Source organism: Scyliorhinus torazame, chromosome 9, assembly GCF_047496885.1.
Source record: "Scyliorhinus torazame isolate Kashiwa2021f chromosome 9, sScyTor2.1, whole genome shotgun sequence".
NCBI lineage: Eukaryota > Metazoa > Chordata > Chondrichthyes > Carcharhiniformes > Scyliorhinidae > Scyliorhinus > Scyliorhinus torazame.
In genome coordinates this window covers 243,445,976-243,466,445 of record NC_092715.1, presented here as the reverse complement: position 1 = coordinate 243,466,445, position 20,470 = coordinate 243,445,976, and the positions used below count along the sequence as shown (strand labels likewise).

General features: G+C 47.6%; 1 protein-coding gene across 2 annotated transcripts in view; it reads right to left on the bottom strand.

The window, feature by feature from the left end:
• gldc (glycine dehydrogenase (decarboxylating)) overlaps positions 1 to 20,470 on the bottom strand; it is a 219,717-nt gene that overhangs the window by 49,911 nt on the left and 149,336 nt on the right. For both annotated transcript variants that reach the window (XM_072517219.1, XM_072517220.1), the window contains 2 exons: positions 15,274 to 15,349; positions 8,995 to 9,120 (listed from right to left, as the gene is read on the bottom strand). In XM_072517219.1, the coding sequence (XP_072373320.1) occupies positions 8,995 to 9,120; positions 15,274 to 15,349 (202 nt within the window). The remainder of the gene's footprint in view (positions 1 to 8,994; positions 9,121 to 15,273; positions 15,350 to 20,470) is intronic.

Genomic DNA, 20,470 nt, shown 5'->3' with positions numbered 1-20,470 from the left:
TGGCGACTGGTTCACCATCTTGGGTGGCTGCCTCCTGTTGCTCTGTGGAATGCTCCGCTGCTGCACGCTCCTCCTCGAGCAGCTCCAGTTCGTTCAGGCACAGAGCATACCCAGGGCTACGCCAACTAACAGGAAGGCCTTCATTGCTGGTTGAATTCGAATTGTCTTCATGGGTGAAAAGCCAACATGTTAGCATGGTGCGTATCCCCGTGCCCAACAATGTTCAAGGGGCGACCTGATACTGCCGACCCTGCCCTCACATGTGTCCGTCCCCCCCATCCCTGGCCCTGTCAGTGACTGGCACCGTGGGGGCCTCTGGTCCTGACACCAGGGGTACTCTCGGTGGCCGCTGCCTTGCCAGCGCTATGCTCCGTGGCCCCCGCCTGGTGCCTGTGTAGTAGGTGTTGCCCTGGGCAGGTCGCCTGATGCCCGGCAGCAGGTGGCGGCCGTGTTTGGGGAAAAGGGTACCCTGTCACCGATGTCACTCTGCAGAACCAGGGGCCAAGGTGGATGGTCAGTGGGGTGTGCAGCAAGATGGCTGCCCGTGACTGTACACCGTCCCAATCCCGTGATGGGCTAACCCCGGACACTCAGCCTGTTCCCCCGTCACCCACTAGACTCTGGCAGCCCCCCGCAACCCAGCAAGCCCGGCCTGTGCCTGGCCCACAGTCGCGCCTCTCTGTGTCCTGTTTCTCCCCCATCAGCCACAACGCCAATTTCAATTTCACAAAAGCACAAGTGAACCGCACCGCCGGGAGCTTGTCCCATTTTAGGCGGAGAATCGCGGTGGCCCTGGAGAATGCCGGGTCAATCCCGCTAATGATATGCAAAGTGTTTACTGTACGTGTGTTCCGGAACGCGTTGACGCCGCTGTCGAGGTGACGGAAAATTGCGATTTGGCATCAACTCGGCGCCCGCCACGATTTTGCCGTCGGAACCTATTCTCCGCCCAATCGCGTTTCCCAATTCCGGCATCAGCCAATGGAGAATCCCGCCCCAATAATTCTAAAAAATCTTCCTCCAAAATAAAATGAGACTTAATCTATCAGCAGGTGCAGACAAAATTAAATTTGTCTGAATCAAAGAATTGAGGGAAAAACACAAAATGCAGAAGTTTAAATAACTTTATTTATGAAATTTGGTGAAAAAGGAGTTGTCCTCTTTCCCCCCCGACTACAGGTAACAACCTCCTTGATAAATTGCTCTTGCGAGGTGATTTGTGAGATGGGAAAATGACTCATACCTATAGACGGCTGATGGCCACAAAGAAAACACCGGCTGAAGAAATAAAATGAAAGTGGGAGAAAGAGTTGGATATGGAATTGGAATGGGGACTATGGAGTGAAATTATGCACAGGGTCAATACTTCCTCTTCATGTGTTAGAATAAGAATACAGTTCAAGATAGTACATAGAGCCCATATGACACAAGAAAGAAGGGCAGATTCTTCACGGAAGTAGAAGATAAATATGAGAGGTGTAAAGGAGGACCAGATAATCACGTACACATCTTCTGGTCATGTCCACGATTAGTGGTGTTTTGGACCTCAGAGTTTAAAACATTATCAAAAATTGTGGAGGTGGAAATATTACCTGGACCTCTTGAGGCAATTTTTGGTGTGTCGGAAATACCAGGGGCTGGATTCTCTGCGTTCGGCGACGGGGCAGAGAATCCGTTTTGGCACCGAAATTGGGAGAGGCGGCGGTTTCTAAATTCTCCGCCCCCTGAAAATCGGTGTACTCGAGGGGTACACCGCGCTGAGTATCCACCACCTCAGGCCATTGCCTGAGGCCAGCCCCACGATGCTCCGTTGCCGGCCGTCCGAATTCCCGACGCCATGGGTTACGTGTGCTCACACCGTCCCGGGGTCCTCGCGTGGCGGTTGCGGACTCAGTCCAGCACCGCCGCAGTTGGGGGGGGGCCGGTCGGCGGGCGGGGCTTCATTCAGGGCTGGGGGCAAAGTGGGCGGGCGGTCTGGGGGGCACGAGAGGTCGGAGGGGGGCACTACCTTGGAGGCCCAGGTCCGCGGGCTGAGTCCGCCATGGAGCACAGCGCGCGGCTGCTGCAGGCCGGCGCCATGCGCATGTGCGGCCGCTGTACCGGAAGGGCTGGGGGCCAGTATCTGCAGCAAACTCTACACCGGCTCCCTGCTAGCCCCCAGCAAAACGGGGAATCAGTGGCCTTTTGATGCCAGTTTTCCTGGCGTAAAAGACCACCATTTTCACGCCGACGTGGGGACTTAGTCTAGAAGGGAAAAGAGCCGATGTGGTGTCCTCTGCCAAATTGATTTCCCGGAGGCTAGTTTTACTAGAATGGAAATCCTGAGGATCCGGCAAAAATATCAACATTGTTAGGTGAATCTTGTGGAATTCCTTAAACTTGAGGAAATTAAAGTTTGTCCTTCGTGGCTCAGATGGGGAACTCTGGACGAAATGGAGCTATTCTTGTCTCTGTTTACAGATCTATTTGTTGCCAGCCGTTAAAGAGAGGGGTAGGGGAGTTGGGAAGGGGGGGGGGGGAGAGGAGAGGAATGGTTTAATAGAAAAGAGAGAAAAAAAATCTCAAATTAGGAGGATTGTATTTTGTTTATTTGATTATTGATTGATTGTTTATATGTTGTTATGTATATTCCTTATTTGAATAAAAATATTTAACAATTAATTAATGATTAATTTTTCAGATCACATACTGCTGCTGAAACACTAACATAGTTACTCAACTTTCACAGCGTAGCTGTCACAGTAACCACACAGTAAACAGGTGAAGCACTGGCATTAAATAATTCACAAAGGAAGGACTTCTGGTCATCCAATAGACTATTGTTCCTGATTATTCCTTTGTTCGTAATTGTCTCACATTTATTTTTCTCACTTTGCTTTCTGCCTATCCAGCACATCCTTGGCTTCACCACATCCTACGCTCTATCCTCTGTCTCAAGAAGCAACGTCAAAATATGTTGATTGCCTATTTCATCCCGTCTCCTTGAGACCATCCATCTTGGAAATGGAAACTTTACAGAAACAAAATGTCAGTCGTACCTTTGTTGCAAATAAACCAGGGCCCGGGTGTTTTGCAACCAGCTGAACTCCTGAAGCCAGACTAACTGTTTAACACATCATTCTTCCGTCAAAGGCGAGCGCCCCCCCCCCCCACGCAAACCCTACCACCACAGGAATAGTTATCAAGTCAGTTGGGCATTTTGGTATGGCTAGCTTAAGGTACAAGGGGTTAAGACATATAGATCTGTCGTACCCACACAGAATATGACATGGTATAATAAGAACAGAGGACCAAAGAGCGGGAATAGGTCATTTTTGCAGTGTGCTTGCAGATTAGACCAGGTAAGAGCTGGTCTCAACTTTGTGGATTAGTTTGGATAGCCAGGGTCCCCTGTGCATCTGGTCCTGGGAAACCTCTAGTGGAGGTAAAGTTCCTTTGGGGTAGGTCAGGTGCCATTCGGAATTGTGAAAAGTAGGCATGCGTGCAAAAGACGACCAAAGCTCATCACTGTCAAGCTCACTGGAACTGTCAACATACACTTTAGAATCAACTGTCAGAATCACACCTCAAAGGAAGTTATTGGAACTGTCAAGCGCACCTGTCCGAACTGTCAAGAAGACCTGTCAAGACCAACTGTAAATTGGAGCTGTCAAGGCATTTAAAAGTCCAACCCGTTAAATCTTTTAAAAACGTGTGCGATGTTTTATAAAGAAATTGCTTGCTTTGGGTCTGGGCATAGGTTGGGTCGGATTGGAGAGGGGATTATGGGGATGTGGGTCAAGAAGCATGGGTTAGCATGGAGGGTATGAGGGGTATGGAAGGTGGGTAAAGGGCATGAGGTGGTATGGAAGGGGCCTGGGCGGTTTGTGGGGGTGGGAGCTGAATAGATTTTCAAAGTGGCTTTTTCCCCCAAACTATGACCGAGTGGCGATGCACAGAGGCCAGCCTTCCGGCGAGCCCGCCTTCACACCTGGCCGTCTCATCACTCGTTCTGAGGGCAGAGGACTTGTCTCCTGTTTCACCGCCTGTGTGGTTTTCACTTTCTCACCATGTCTGTGTGGGTTTTCTTCCCGGTGCTCCGGTTTCCTCCCAGTCTAAAGATATGCAGATTAGGTGGATTGCCGATGCTAAATTGCCCCTTAGTTTGCATGTGCGTGAGTGTGGCTATGCTTGATGTTGTGGAATGCTCCTCAAGCTATAAGCACCTGGCAACAAGAATTGGCTCAATGCCTGAACCTAATGAGAAAGAAAGGGGTGATCCCAATAGGACTCAGGTTGAGTTAGCCAGAATTCAATTGCAAACGAAGCAACTTGAACTGGAAAGAGATAGCGAAAGGCAAGAATTGATTTGCAAAAGACAGCGTCATGAAAATTTTTTTAACTTGAAAGTGAAGAAAAGAAAAAACAAAAACTTCAATTAGAGATTCAAGGAGCAAGAAAAAGGAAAATAACTTCAATGTCATAGAGACAGAGCTGAGGAAATTTGATGGAGAAAAATTAAGATTACACATGCAGGCACAAGTCCTAAAACTTAATGATGACTCATATTTAGCTCTTGATTTTGATTTGACAAGATTTATTATCTTCGTGCCTAAATTCACTTTGGAGGGAGTTGAAATACATTTTGTGCCATTTGAGAAAACTGCTACAGTGGCTAAGAGAAGTTTGGACAGTTTAATTGTAGAGTGTGTTCATGAAGCAGGACTCAACCCCTTTTCTCTTGTAGTGTTGTCAGCTGTGCACACAACCTTTTTAGCTAATGCTTTTCAGTGCCAAAACTGGTGAAACATTCAAGAAAGCAACCCACGTTGGATCTTGTGCCAAGTCAGTTTGCTCTTTTCTGTCAATAGGATAGGTCGCCATCTCCTTATTGCGTTCTTTGCTAACTTGGCCAACACCAACAAGATGATCAGCAGACCATCCAACTGCCGAATGGGGAATCCAACACTTAAATTGTATAAACAGCAGCCGACAAAGAAGTATGGAGCAAATATATACACTTGCCAATAAAAAATCAGTTCCAGATTTAATGAGCTTCACTAATGGCTGTTCTTCCCACATGTACTATAGATAGGTCTTCCATATCCTGTTTTTTTTAATCTGGCAGGGAGGATAGATTGACATTTGACAGCTCTTCAAACATCACAAATTTTTTGAAGCATATTTTTTTCCCAAAACAATAAAAACACTACACGCTTAATGCCACATTTAAAAAGACTGAACACTGCACCAGCACCCACTGTGCGAGAGGCAAAATACTGCATTTTTTACACTTCAAGATAATCTTGGAACAATTACAAACTATCTTGTCTACCTCCTCAGCAAGCACATCTGCAAACAGACAAGTAGACAAAGGCACCATGAATGTCACAATGTGTGGGATTGGGGGGGGGGGGGGGGGGGTAATATAGGTGGGAGGTTGGCCGTACTCTACAATTTTAACAGTGCTTGAAACACACCCAGTGACTGGTGATGACACAGGCGACGGTGCAAGATGCAAACTGATACTTAAGTCAGTTTGAATGAGTGTTAAGAGACAATTAGTGTGTAGGTGTAAACTGTGAAGTAGCACTGCTGGGCACAGTGGGCTCAGTTTTGCTGGCAGCAGCCATTTATCTTTGCTGTTGGTGTTGTTTCTGTTCTAGATTCAGGCTGTTTCCTGAGGCGGTGTCCCTAACCTCCTCAAGTGTGTGTGTGCACTGCCTCATTTATATCCCCGCCGTCTAAATGCAGTGTTAAAGAAGTGCTTGAAGAAACAGTTCTCCATTGACGGGAATCACTCCTGCTACTGTAGAATGCCCTACAAGTCTATTAACAGCAGCTGAATTGCTTTGTTTCCGTGCTTTCTAGTAGTTCACTGGAATCCGCACCTGCCCCGAAGGTTAGATTTGTCCACAGCCACTTATTTGGGCCATCTCCGTCTTTGACGCTGCTTCCAGTGGAGGTGGCAATGTGGGTTATTTATGTGGGGTGACTGCCTCTAGAAAGCAGTCATGTCCCCATATTTAAATCTGTGGCCTGCTGCTAACTTTAGAGATACTGCTGGCAGCGAACTTTAATTATAAAAAAGTCATTATGTAAGAAGGACTGAAGTGAAATTCTATCTGTGTTTATTTTTTAAATCTTGCATACATCAGTTTGTGCCATGACATGTAGGGCGAAATTCTCCGCTATCGGCGCGATGTCCGCCGACTGGCGCCCAAAACGGCGCAAATCAGTCGGGCATCGCGCCGCCCCAATGCATCTTTGGGGGCCGAGCCCCAACCTTAAGGGGCTAGGCCGGCGCCGGACGAATTTCCGCCCCGCCAGCTGGCAGAAAAAGCCTTTGGTGCCCTGCCAGCTGGCACGGAAATGACATCTCCGGGCGGCGCATGCGCGGGAGCGTTAGCGGCCGCTGACCGCATTCCTGCGCATGCGCAGTGGAGGGAGTCTCTTCCGCCTCCGCCATGGTGGAGACCGTGGCGAAGGCGGAAGGGAAAAAGTGCCCCCACGGCACAGGCCCGCCCGCGGATCGGTGGGCCCCGATCGCAGGCCAGGCCACCGTGGGACCAGATCGCCCCGCGCCGCCCCCCCCCCCCCCCCGGACCCCGGAGCCCGCCCGCGCCGCCTTGTCCCGCCGGTAAGGTAGGTGGTTTAATCTACGTCGGCGGGACAGGCATTTTAGCGGCGGGACTTCGGCCTATCTGGGCCGGAGAATCGCGGGGGGGGGGCCGCCAACCGGCGCAGCGCGATTCCCGCCCCCGCCGAATATCCGGTGCTGGAGAATTCGGCAACCGGCGGGGGCGGGATTCACGCCAGCCCCCGGCGATTCTACGACCGAGCGGGGGGTCGGAGAATCTCGCCCGTGGTCAGTATTAAAGGAACACAATTCGTTTTTCTAGAGTATTCGATAGCGTGGCGCAACATTTATAAAAGCATTGCTTTACCTTTTGAACAGTCTTTGGGCAGAGCGGGTAAAGTGCTGATTAAATATCATGTGCTGACATTTCTACGATGTGGAGATGCCGGCGTTGGACTGGGGTGAGCACAGTACGAAGTCTTACAACACCAGGTTAAAGTCCAACAGGTTTGTTTCGATGTCACTAGCTTTCGGAGCGCTGCTCCTTCCTCAGGTGAATGAAGAGGTCTGTTCCAGAAACACATATATAGACAAATTCAAAGATGCCAAACAATGCTAGGAATGCGAGCATTAGCAGGTGATTAAATCTTTACAGATCCAGAGATGGGGTAACCCCAGGTTAAAGAGGTGTGAATTGTCTCAAGCCAGGACAGTTGGTAGGATTTCGCAGGCCAGATGGTGGGGGATGAATGTAATGTGACATGAATCCCAGGTCCCGGTTGAGGCCGCACTCATGTGTGCGGAACTTGGCTATAAGTTTCTGCTCAGCGATTCTGCGTTGTCGCGGGTCCTGAAGGCCGCCTTGGAGAACGCTTACCCGGAGATCAGAGGCTGAATGCCCTTGACTGCTGAAGTGTTCCCCGACTGGAAGGGAACATTCCTGCCTGGTGATTGTTGCGCGATGTCCGTTCATTCGTTGTCGCAGCGTCTGCATGGTCTCGCCAATGTACCACGCTTCGGGACATCCTTTCCTGCAGCGTATGAGGTAGACAACGTTGGCCGTGTCGCACGAGTATGTACCGTGGCGAGACCATGCAGACGCTGCGACAACGAATGAACGGACATCGCGCAACAATCACCAGGCAGGAATGTTCCCTTCCAGTCGGGGAACACTTCAGCAGTCAAGGGCATTCAGCCTCTGATCTCCGGGTAAGCGTTCTCCAAGGCGGCCTTCAGGACCCGCGACAACGCAGAATCGCCGAGCAGAAACTTATAGCCAAGTTCCGCACACATGAGTGCGGCCTCAACCGGGACCTGGGATTCATGTCACATTACATTCATCCCCCACCATCTGGCCTGCGAAATCCAACTGTCCTGGCTTGAGACAATTCACACCTCTTTAACCTGGGGTTACCCCATCTCTGGATCTGTAAAGATTTAATCACCTGCTAATGCTCGCATTCCAAGCATTGTTTGGCATCTTTGAATTTGTCTATATATGTGTTTCTGGAACAGACATTTCTACACCAGCAGTTTGATGTTACCTGTTGGCCAGAAGATTTGCCGGTGTCCACTTTAACCTTCGCAGGTTCCAGACTGTTTGGCCTCTAAAGCTAACATTTCATGAATCGGATGTCCTTTTTTTTTTGTGAATTGCACCTCCCCCAGCGTCCATCCCATCAGCACGCTTACCTTTCATGGTTGCCTCCAATGGGAAGAATTTCATGAGCAGCATCTCTGAAATGTAAATAGCTCAGCACCGGTGTTCCTGATGACATTAATGCATGCAGTCCAAATATTTTGATGCAGGTTACAAGCTCTGAGCAATGTGCTGGCCTGTCCACTTTCCTATCCTCCCTCCTTCACCTCAAACTTGGCCAACTTGTTCCATTATTGCTGAACCTCCTTAGATATAAATGGGCAGAATCAGCCACATAGGAATTGGTATAAAGTCAAATCCTTTCCATCAGGTGAGGTTACTTAATGGAAAGATGGTAACGAGCACAATTATTTTTACCCTCTGCCTCGCATTTTTCCCCACGGAGAGTTGTGTGAGGAGTAAAGAGACAAACATCACCAGGGACGCCCCGTCGGCGGGGCAGCAGTGGTTCAAGAAGGTGGCTCACCACCTCCTCTGCCTCAGGGCAAGGAGGAAGAGAAAGAAATGAGTCTTGCCAGAGTGAAAAGGGGAGTGAGAAAATGACCCTCAGAGGTACAAATGTGCAGGCAACAACGTGGAGAAGGGGACCTCAGCAGACTTCAAATGCAGTACAGAACGCTTGTGAAATGTAGTAAACACCGGGAACATAGAGGTTGGAAAATGTGTTAAAAATCAGGTCAGAGTGGACCATTTCTGTGCTGCCGAATAATGGCACTAACGTTTTCTGCCTTGCTCAGATTTTATCAAGCTAAATTCGTTTGGGAAATCTACATACCAGTGCTTTTAAATGTGCGACATCTATGCTTCCGTTCTTGTCCACTTCGATGGGCTGGATTTTCATCCCTGCCATTTGCGCACTGGCTGGGTTGGTGCCATGGGCTGACCTGGGGATAAGGCAAACCTGGACAGAGGAAGAAACAAGCAGTCAAAAAAGGTCAGCTTTAAATGTTAATGATCTACTCCAAAAGCAGCAGTCTCCGATTTGAGTGATAGCTTTACAGACAGGATCCTTGCTGGTGTCGACAGGCTGGTGTGTGCGCACCTCAGGAGTCAATGGTTCATATTGCAAGAATCAGTGTTACAAGAGCGACGACTCCAAGGGACATCAGAGGAAACATAGGCCCACTTCTATTACCCACTCAAACACTAAGACCTCAGCACAAATTAACTCTACACCACAGGTTAGTGGAGAGACCTCGTGCAAAAATCTTGGTGCCCTCCAATACCTTTTTGTGATAGTGCTGACCTGAGTCACCGGGGTAAATTATCATGTTCTTCTCCACGATCCAACTTTACGCACTTCGCGTGGTGTGAAAATCTTTAAATAAAAGGAGCTTAAAAAGATAATGTCCAGGGGAGGCCCTTGATCAAAAAGATAATTATCTCTCTTAATTTTTGGATTGAATTTTTATTCCCTGAATTTGATTTTCTGTCATTTTCTTTTTTTTCCTTCTTTAAATTTAGAATGCCCAGTTAACTTTTTCCAATTAAGGGGCAATTTAGCGTAGCCAATCCACCTACTCTGCACATCTTTGGGTTGTGGAGGCGAAACCCACGCAGACACGGGGAGAATGGGTCAACTCCACACGGACAGTGACCCAGAGCCGGGATCGAACCCCGGTCCTCGGCGCCGTGAGACAGCAGTGCTAACCACCCCACCACTGTGCAGCCCTTTCAATTATTTTCTTACGGGGAAAGGTTGAAAGTATCATCTTGGGTACAGTATTTCTTTAACAAACTGTTTTGTTGTGTTCTAAAGCTGAGGGCTGATTTTGCAGCGGGGACTATATTTAGGTTTGTTTAACTTACCTGCTGTTGCAAAGCTACCCAACGCAGAGTCAGGGCTGCATGCAGGGCCACCTCATTTCCATAATTACTCATAACTCTCTGCACAGATTTGACAGCTTTAATTGGGAGGGCGTGGGAGAGGAGATGGGGCAAGAACCTGAGGCATCCCAGTTCACCCAAAGTTGAAGGGGTGGCAGACATTTAAAGGCAAATGGCTACATGGGGACACCCGACGTGGAGACACGAAACAGAACCTGCAGGTAAATGATTGTGCCTTTCAGCTACCGTTCTATGTCTAGCAAAGTGCAGATGGGTTGTCGGGTCTCGCCATTCAAGGGACTCTCCCCAGGGCATCTTACTCGACAGGAGGTAGTGGGCAGACTCCGCACTAACCTCCAGGACCTGGGACAAACATCAGGAGGCACATTTTAAGGAACCATGCCAAGTTAAGACTACCCAGCAGATGGCCCAGGTCAGAAAACGTATGCAGTCAACTTGTTGTAATGTGAAGTCCTTGCACAAACTGGTCCTGTGTGGCATCCCTTGCATATCCACACCGCAGCATAGCACCCATTGAAATGCCTTGCCACGTGCATCTTTCAGGGGCATCACACCTCAGGTTATTGTAACGCAGTGAATGACACACAAATCTAGGTGCTTAAGTTTCCTGCACGTGGTAGTTGACAAGAAATGGGAAGGGAAAGAATGAAAAATATTGCAGCCAATAAAGCAGAATAAAAATCAAAAATGCCTCCATCACTAACCAAGGGAAATCGGTATTTATGTAAGAAAGTCCATTCAGATGTCAGGAAGTGAAGTATAAAACAAGGCAGGTTGTCACTTGATCAGGGTAGTGAAGCCCTCACCACCATAATACAAAAATCAAGGAACTTATTGTGGAAGAGGCACAAAAATAAAACAGGAGTAAGGAGAAAATTCTTGTGCAGTTGTGTTTTTCTGTAAACGTCGACACAAATCAACCAATTTGCTGCCCAGAGAATCAGGTCAATGTTAAAAGCCAAAATATCTTCACATTAAAAGCAAGCTGTTCCGAATTATGTTTTCAATTTAGTCCTTGCATGTGACAATAATTTTAATCCCATGCCAATGCCTTCTGTCTATTCATAGATGTAAAATGCTAGCACACGCTCCAGTGCTCGTGCTTCTTTATTCAGTTACTCTGCTCTCGGATACAGTGCTCAGTCAACATGCGAAAAGCCACCAGGGGGAAGCAGGCCTCTAACAACAACTGATGTATTATTCTGGATGACAAGTTTGCATTTTCCAACAAGCCTCTGAAGAAGAAAAAAGGTGTCAAGGTAGTCTGGGATGGACCTGGTCGATCGGTGTGATTCGATAGTATCAATCAATTTTCGTCAAGACTTCCTTTTTATCGAAAGGTTTTGCTAAATCTACAATAGTTACTCAGGTAGATTCTTCTCTAAGGGGCCGTTGTTATCTGTAGGGCTGTCCTACTTGTCTGCGCTAAGGCCACAGAAACACAGGAGGAATGGAGTCAAGAGCATAAAAATTGGTTCTCCCTCAGTGTGCGGAATCTCCGGTGGATAGGAAAGGCCTGATATAAGACGGCTTTCACCTCCGGTGAACTCCTCTGCCGAAACTCGATGAGCGAACTTAACTTTCTCCAGCCACAGCAAATCTGTCTCCGGGCTATCAGGGAGGCAAAGGCCCAAACGTCAGCCTCTCTGACCCCCTGCACTCCCAGATCTTCCGACACCCCTAACATCGGCACCTCCGCACTCGGAACCACCCCCAATGACTCGGACATTACATCCGAAAACCCCTGCCAGTTCCCACTCACGTCTTGGGCACGGCCAGAACATGTGGATGTAATCTTTTAATCACCTTTATTAGTGTCACAAGTAGGCTTACATTAACACTGCACTGAAGTTACTGTGAAAATCCCCTAATCACCACACTCGGGCGCCTGTTGGGGTACACCTCCGGGACAACCCCTATGCCAACCCTCACAGTGACCCAAACCGGGAATCGAACCCAGTTCATGGTAGCACAGTGGGTAGCACTGTTGCTTCACAGCATCAGGGACCCGGGTTCGATTCCCGGCTCGGGTCACTGTCTGTGCGGAGTCTGCACGTTCTCCCCGTGTCTGCGTGGGTTCCTCCCACAAGTCCCGAAAGGCGTGCTTGTCAGGTGAATTGGACATTCTGAATTCTCCCTCTGTGTACCTGAACAGGTGCCGGAATGTGGCAACCAGGGGATTTTCACAGTAACTTCATTGCAGCGTTAATGTAAGCCTACTTGTGACAATAATAAAGTTTATTATTATAAACTGTCACATCCTTTGTGTTGTTCAAAGTCTTACTGCTCAGTAAGTCAAGCAAATTGCTCAAGTGGCAATCCTTTGGTGTGCGAATGTCCTCACGCTATTTAACTACAGTGTCATCACAGCCAAACTAGATTCTTTCTTCACCCTCTGTCCACATTTCCTAATTGGATATCGATCAGGACTGGGAATCACAGTAGGTTTTTAGGAATTCTAGGTTATAGCACCGGTCTAATCGTCGCAACTTTACTGTTGATTTGATAAATATTAGCCGATGGCACAAAGGTTCCTGGATCAACTCCTGCTGTTTAACATGGCAGCACTCCAAAACGTGATTCCCCATGCTCAAAATTTTCCATTTGTGCTAACTAATCCAACTGCATCACTTCAGCAGCTCCTTCGATGCCATTTTCTGAAACCATTAGAAGTTTAATCCTTCACTTCTTTGTCTCCTCTCTCTCTCTCACCTTTTACCTATTTTATAACCATGAAAGGCCATTGTTCCTCAAATAATTACTCCCTTCTTTTATCTAGGTCCAATTTGCCCACTATCTCAATGCTAGGAAATCAAAACTTAGCACAAACCTATGCAAAACGACACTTGTATTTACAGTGTGATTTGAACATGATAAAACGCCCCCAACACACTTCACAGGGAAGTTATTGAAGCAAAATGTGGCAGCGAGTCCCATAGGGACATAATAGGGCCGATAATCAAAAGCTTGGTCCTATGGATAGATTTTAAGGAGCGTCTTAAAGGGAGGGTATCCCAGACCTTAAGGCCCGGGCAACTGAAGGCATGACCACCAATGGTGGCGCAGTTATAATCGTAGATGCTCAAGAGACCAGATTTACATTAGCTCAGATGTCTCACGAGGTATTCTGGGGCTGGAGGAGATTTGAGATAGTGAGGGTGCGGGTGGGTTGGAGGTTTTGGAAACAATGATCCTTTTGAAGTTCAGGTATTGCGTAAGCGGGACACGATGCAATTCAGACAGCACAGCAGTGGCAGCTGACCAGGAGTTGGTGCCAGAAGAGCAGCAGAGCTTTGGGTGACCTCAAGTTTACGGAGGGGAGAATGTGGAAGGCCAGACAGGAGTGTGTTGAAATCGTCGAGCATAGAGGTAACTAAGTCATGAATGAGGGTTTCGGCAGCAGATCAGTGATGACGGGGATGGAATTGGCATATGTTATGGCGGTAGATACTGCCGGTCTTCATTAGGGCACAGATAGGTGTTCAGTAGCTCATCTCAGGGCCAAATACGACATCAAGGTTGCAGACAGCCTAATTCAGCCACAGCCTACAGACCTGAGAACTCTTTTAGCCTTTTGCCCCTCTTACACTTTTCAAACCACAGCTTTCATTATTAATCCCTCACCTCCTAACTTATCTTGTCATCTCTTTCACTATTGTCAATCTTGGTTATGGTGGCCTCACCCTGCTTTTAACTTGCAAAACGCCATAAATGAAAAAGTAATTCTTACGCGAAAATGCTTTCTCACACCTTGATCTGCGAATAAATGCAAGCAGCATTACTGTTTCAATTATAGTTATCATCAGCAAAAACTTAATGCAGTCTCCTCTCCTACAGCAATGTCAAGACCAAGGACTCACATCTATCTCCCCTCCCCGCCTACCCCATCCTCTTCTACCGATTGAAGTGACTCAGTGTTGGCATGAGTTCGTGGAGCACAGTCAGGCAAATTGCCCAAGTGGAAATCCCAGGTGTATGAATATCCTCGGGTTATTCAACTATAGGACCATCAGTCAAAATAAATCCTGCCGCACCCTGTCTCCGCATTTCCTAGTTGGGTATCGATCAGGAGTGGGAATCAGACTGAGTTTTTAGGCAATCTGGGTTGTAGGACCGGTCATATTGTCACAACTCCACTGTTGATTTGACAAATGTCAGCCGATAGCACAAAGGTTCCTGGGTCAACTCTGTTTTACATGGCAGCACTCCCAGAACATGATTCCTCAGGCTCAAAATTTTCCACTTGTGATAACTAATCCAACCACTTTATTTTGTCGGATCTTTCGATGCCATCGTCCGAATTCCTGAGTACGTTTTAATATTCCAGAAAAAGCCAACAACGCCGGGAATCCCAAGACTGGGGCACGCTTTGAAAACGGCATTCCGATAAGAAAGCCCCTCACATACATGGGCAACACCGTACCAACCGCCCCGTCCCCCGTTCCCCCCCCCCCCCCATCAAGCCCCGAGGGGGCAGTGCTATGCTGGAGTACCGCCCAATCATGTCCCTCTCCCCACCTATACTTACCTGTGTGCCCCCAGCGGGTGCCTGGTTCCACCCTTTATTTTTCTCCAATTAAGGAGCTAGTTAGTGGGCCAATTCACCTACCCTACACACCTTTGGGTTGTGGGCGTGAGACCCACGCAGACATGGGGAGAATTGGATCCTGTGTTTAAAAACGTGTTGTAAACCGCGCCTACGTGGAATTCCTTATGTTGGGGGGGAAGGGAGGGGGGGGGGGTGTCTTGATATGGCGGGGATGCTCTTAATGGTATTGTAACTAATTTAAATGTAGTTCCTGGCTATTCTGGGTGGTAAGCTTGTTTCATCACTGGCGAGGGGTGGGGGAAAATCTGAAAACGAGATCTCGCCGCCGAGATTCTCGCTTTCTGACTCTCGCGGGGTTTTGTGCCCACATCGCCCATTTGCAATTGCGGGGGCAAAATCGCGGCAGACTGGGCTTTGTCTGGGCCGTGCCATCATAGCCTTGATGTGACTGTTGGCAATATTAATAAATGCTCAAACTGTTGATATGACATCTTCTTCTGGCAACAGTAAAGGGCGGGGATAAAGACCCCAACAAGTACATCCATTTCTGCCATTTTCAAATCATTCACATCAAAATATCAATTGGCTACTGAATGCACAGTCAAGCACATCATGTTTTAAGGAAGGATTACAAATGTTATCTGTTAAGTTACTTACAGTTCTCTGGTGCTCTCCTTTTGAATTTAAGTATGCCTTGATTGCTGCCAATCCAGCATATTCACCCTGGGCACCACTACAATAGAAAAATCAAAGGAAATGCATGTAAGTAATGGAAAGCAGAGATGATGTGGGAACCACTGACCATTGCTGTTTTATAAACACCTTTTTTCCTGAAGAATTTCCTCAATCATAAATGAAGAGATTCCCTTTCCTGGAGGGTAATATCTACTTCTTAAATCTGGGGCCTGGTTGGAATACTGTGGGTTTACCCGGCGCCCGACCCAACAAATATTCAAATATGGCAGAGCAGCACCCATGGCTGCCGAAGTCAGAGGAGGTTGATCCCACCATAAATCCTCGCTGCAACTAATTTAAACAATGCTGGCGGGCCAAAGGTGTTGTTCCTGTCAGCAGGTGACCAGCAACCCAAGAATCCCTACAGTGTAGAAGGAGGCCATTCGGCCCATCGAGCCTGCACCGACTCTCCGAAGGGACAACCCCACCCAGGCTCCCGCCCTGTCCCCACCCAACCTTTTTGGACACTAAGGGGCAATTTTAGCCTGGCCAATCCACCTAACCTGCACACCTTTGGACTGTGGGAGGAAATCGGAGCACCCGGAGGAAACCCACGCACAGACGGGGAGAACGTTCAAATTCCACACCGTCACCCAAAGTGGGAGTTGAACCCGGGTCCCTGGTGTTGTGAGGCAGCAGTGTTAACCACTGTGTCACCATGCCGCCCTAAGAAGTCAGTGAAGGGTGCAGAGCATGTGGAAGGCGTACGGCTGAATGAACCAAGCTCCAAAGACCCTTCCACAAAGTCAGAAGTTTAATGACTGCACTGGATTAGAAAACGTAAGAATGTTTTCTGATCAATAACAGGACAGGTGACAGAATCACAGAGGCAGTGAGTATTTCCTAGAACCAGTCAAACACTGGCCTACAGGTAATCGCATGCCACTGTAGCCATTATCTTAAAAGCAGGATCACCTAGCAATAATCACTTAAGTGTCTCTACTTTGTAATTATCTTCTGGAGGAGGAATTCGAGAAGGAACAGATAGCCTAGTTAAGAAATTCGTATGTGCTCAGCCTCAGAGCACAAGGACAACAGGGAAACATTCTGGCAACTGTTTACACATCCAAAACAAGACCAAAGATGGGTTTGAACTGCAGAGAATAATTCTGCGTTGTGACATTATTGACTAACCAATTTGTTACTGCCGCCTCAAGCTTCTCGATACTTTTGCCTAGTGCAATATTGAACCAGTGACAATAGTTAAGTGGCATTGTTGCCAAACCTTTCCACATGCCAAACGGAAACAAAATATATTTTACACTATATGACGAAAGCACGTTTTAGCAGCTTTCCAACATGTCACAAGTCATAGTTTTGTAAAGATAAGCTGTACAAACACTTACCCAGAGTGCAGTAAAAGTGCTACATGAGGAAAATGGGGATACTGAATGTACACAGCTGTAAGATACTGGTGCTTGTTGTTTCACAAGGGGTGGCTGATAAAAATGCTGAATTGGTATTTCATGTACTGAATGATTAAGAGGAATAGGGGAGAGCTGATTTCATAGAACATAGAAAATACAGCACAGAACAGGCCCTTCGGCCCACGATGTTGTGCCGAACCTTTGTCCTAGATTAATCATAGATTATCATTGAATTTACAGTGCAGAAGGAGGCCATTCGGCCCTTTGAGTCTGCACCGGCTCTTGGAAAGAGCACCCTACCCAAACTCAACACCTTCGCCCAACACCAAGGGCAATTTGGACATTAAGGGCAATTTATCATTGGCCAATTCACCTAACCCGCACATCTTTGGATTGTGGGAGGAAACCGGAGCACCCGGAGGAAACCCACGCAGACACGGGGAGGACGTGCAGACTCCGCACAGTCAGTGACCCAAGCCGGAATCGAACCTGGGACCCTGGAGCTGTGAAGCAATTGTGCTATCCACAATGCTACGGTGCTGCCCTTGAGAACAAATAAATCTACACTATATCATTTAACCGTAATCCATGTACCTATCCAATAGCTGCTTGAAGGTCCCTAATGTTTCCGACTCAACTACTTCCACAGGCAGTGCATTCCATGCCCCCACTACTCTCTGGGTAAAGAACCTACCTCTGATATCCCTCCTATATCTTCCACCTTAAATTTATGTCCCCTTGTAATGGTTTGTTCCACCCGGGGGAAAAGTCTCTGACTGTCTACTCTATCTATTCCCCTGATCATCTTATAAACCTCTATCAAGTCGCCCCTCATCCTTCTCCGTTCTAATGAGAAAAGGCCTAGCACCCTCAACCTTTCCTCGTAAGACCTACTCTCCATTCCAGGCAACATCCTGGTAAATCTTCTTTGCACCTTTTCCAAAGCTTCCACATCCCTCCTAAAATGAGGCGACCAGAACTGTACACAGTACTCCAAATGTGGCCTTACCAAAGTTTTGTACAGCTGCATCATCACCTCACGGCTCTTAAATTCAATCCCTCTGTTAATGAACGCGAGCACACCATAGGCCTTCTTCACAGCTCTATCCACTTGAGTGGCAACTTTCAAAGATGTATGAACATAGACCCCAAGATCTCTCTGCTCCTCCACATTGCCAAGAACTCTACCGTTAACCCTGTATTCCGCATTCATATTTGTCCTTCCAAAATGGACAACCTCACACTTTTCAGGGTTAAACTCCATCTGCCACTTCTCAGCCCAGCTCTATCTATGTCTCTTTGCAGCCGACAACAGCCCTCCTTACTACCCACAACTCCACCAATCTTCGTATCGTCTGCAAATTTACTGACCCACCCTTCAACTCCCTCATCCAAGTCATTAATGAAAATCACAAACAGCAGAGGACCCAGAACTGATCCCTGCGGTACGCCACTGGTAACTGGGATCCAGGCTGAATATTTGCCATCCACCACCACTCTCTGACTTCTATCGGTTAGCCAGTTCGTTATCCAACTGGCCAAATTTCCCACTATCCCATGCCTCCTTACTTTCTGCATAAGCCTACCATGGGGAACTTTATCAAATGCCTTACTAAAATCCATGTACACTACATCCACTGCTTTACCTTCATCCACATGCTTGGTCACCTCCTCAAAGAATTCAATAAGATTTGTAAGGCAAGACCTACCCCTCACAAATCCGTGCTGACTATCCCTAATCAAGCAGTGTCTTTCCAGATGCTCAGAAATCCTATCCTTCAGTACCCTTTCCATTACTTTGCCTACCACCGAAGTAAGACTAACTGGCCTGTAATTCCCAGGGTTATCCCTAGTCCCTTTTTTGAACAGGGGCACGACATTCGCCACTCTCCAATCCCCTGGTACCACCCCTGTTGACAGTGAGGACGAAAAGATCATTGCCAACGGCTCTGCAATTTCATCTCTTGCTTCCCATAGAATCCTTGGATATATCCCGTCAGGCCCGGGGGACTTGTCTATCCTCAAGTTTTTCAAAATGCCCAACACATCTTCCTTCCTAACAAGTATTTCCTCGAGCTTACCAATCTGTTTCACACTGTCCTCTCCAACAATATCGCCCCTCTCATTTGTAAATACAGAAGAAAAGTACTCGTTCAAGACCTCTCCTATCTCTTCAGACTCAATACACAATCTCCCGCTACTGTCCTTGATCGGACCTACCCTCGCTCTGGTCATTCTCATATTTCTCACATATGTGAAAAAGGCCTTGGGGTTTTCCTTGATCCTACCCGCCAAAGATTGTTCATGCCCCCTCTTAGCTCTCCTAATCCCTTTCTTCAGTTCCATCCTGGCTATCTTGTATCCCTCCACTAGATGGTGATCAAGAGCACACACGTGAATCACCACCTTGATTTTGGGAGTAGGTGATTAGGCGGGATAGCGGGTAGTCGTGTTTTCAGAAGATGTGTAGATAGAATAATATTCATTTCAACTGGTGGTGCGCTGAACAGCAGCTCCCACCACACGAATAAAACCTCAGTTCAGATAAGCATTTGGCCTTTCCTCGACAAGGACATCTACTATCATTGGGGGCCTAATGTGAGGGGAAGAGAAAGCTTCTTCCCCTCTATACTTCCTTTCCTCTTCTCAACAATCGCCTCCTCTCGGCTCATGGAGGCACCGATTCGCTCTTGCGACTCAGTTCCACAGCGCCGACTGCTCCCTTATCAGCTCGCCCCATTAGCACGTGCTTTTTCCGTCTGAGACCCGGCAATGAGTGCTGGCAGGTCACCTGGCTGTGTGAGTCCAGTCACTCACATCCACATACCAGCAGCTCCGGCCTGTGATGTTCTTTGCTTTGTGGATGATGATGATGGCTTTGAAGTGTCTCACAAAGAACATCAAGCTATGTTGTAAACTAAGCTTATTTGTTCACAGTACAACTAAACTAGATTCAAACCTATTTACTAAGAATTATTATTCTATCTACACATCTTCTGAAAACACGACTACCCGCTATCCCGCCTAATCACCTACTCCCAAAATCAAGGTGGTGATTCACGTGTGTGCTCTTGATCACCATCTAGTGGTTGGAAGCATTCACATCAAATTGTTAACCGTTCATTTACTATACAATATACATATTGTCATACAGCCGGCACTGGTGGGAATTATTGCTCTTTCCTCCTGATCCCCAGGACTTCTGCAGCTATCTCAAGAGCTTGGTTAATTTTCACAAGAAGGATAAGGAGATCCATGCTGCATCTTTTCACCCCATGAATCTTGAAGTTTCATCCCTTTCGCATACTTGTTGATTTATTGATTTAATAATCCAGAAATGTGCAGGTTAAGTGGATTGGCCATTCTAAATTGCCCTTAGTGTTCAAAACGTTTGGGTGGGGTTACTGGGTTAGGGTGGAGGTGTGGGCTTGGGTAGGGTACTCTTTCCAAGGGCCAGTGCAGACTTGGTGGGCCTAATGGGCTCCTTCTGCATTGTAAATTCTATGAATAATCTTTATTGTCACAAGCAGGCTTACATTAACACTGCAATGAAGTTACCGTGAAAAGCCCCTAGTCGTCACACTCCGTCGCCCGTTCGTCTACATGGAGGGAGAATTCAGAATGTCCAAATGACCTAACAGCACATTTTTCGGGACTTGTGGGAGGAAACCGGAGCACCCGGAGGGAATCCACGCAGACATGGGGAGAACGTGCAGGCTCCGCACAGACAGTGACCCAAGCTGGGAATCGAA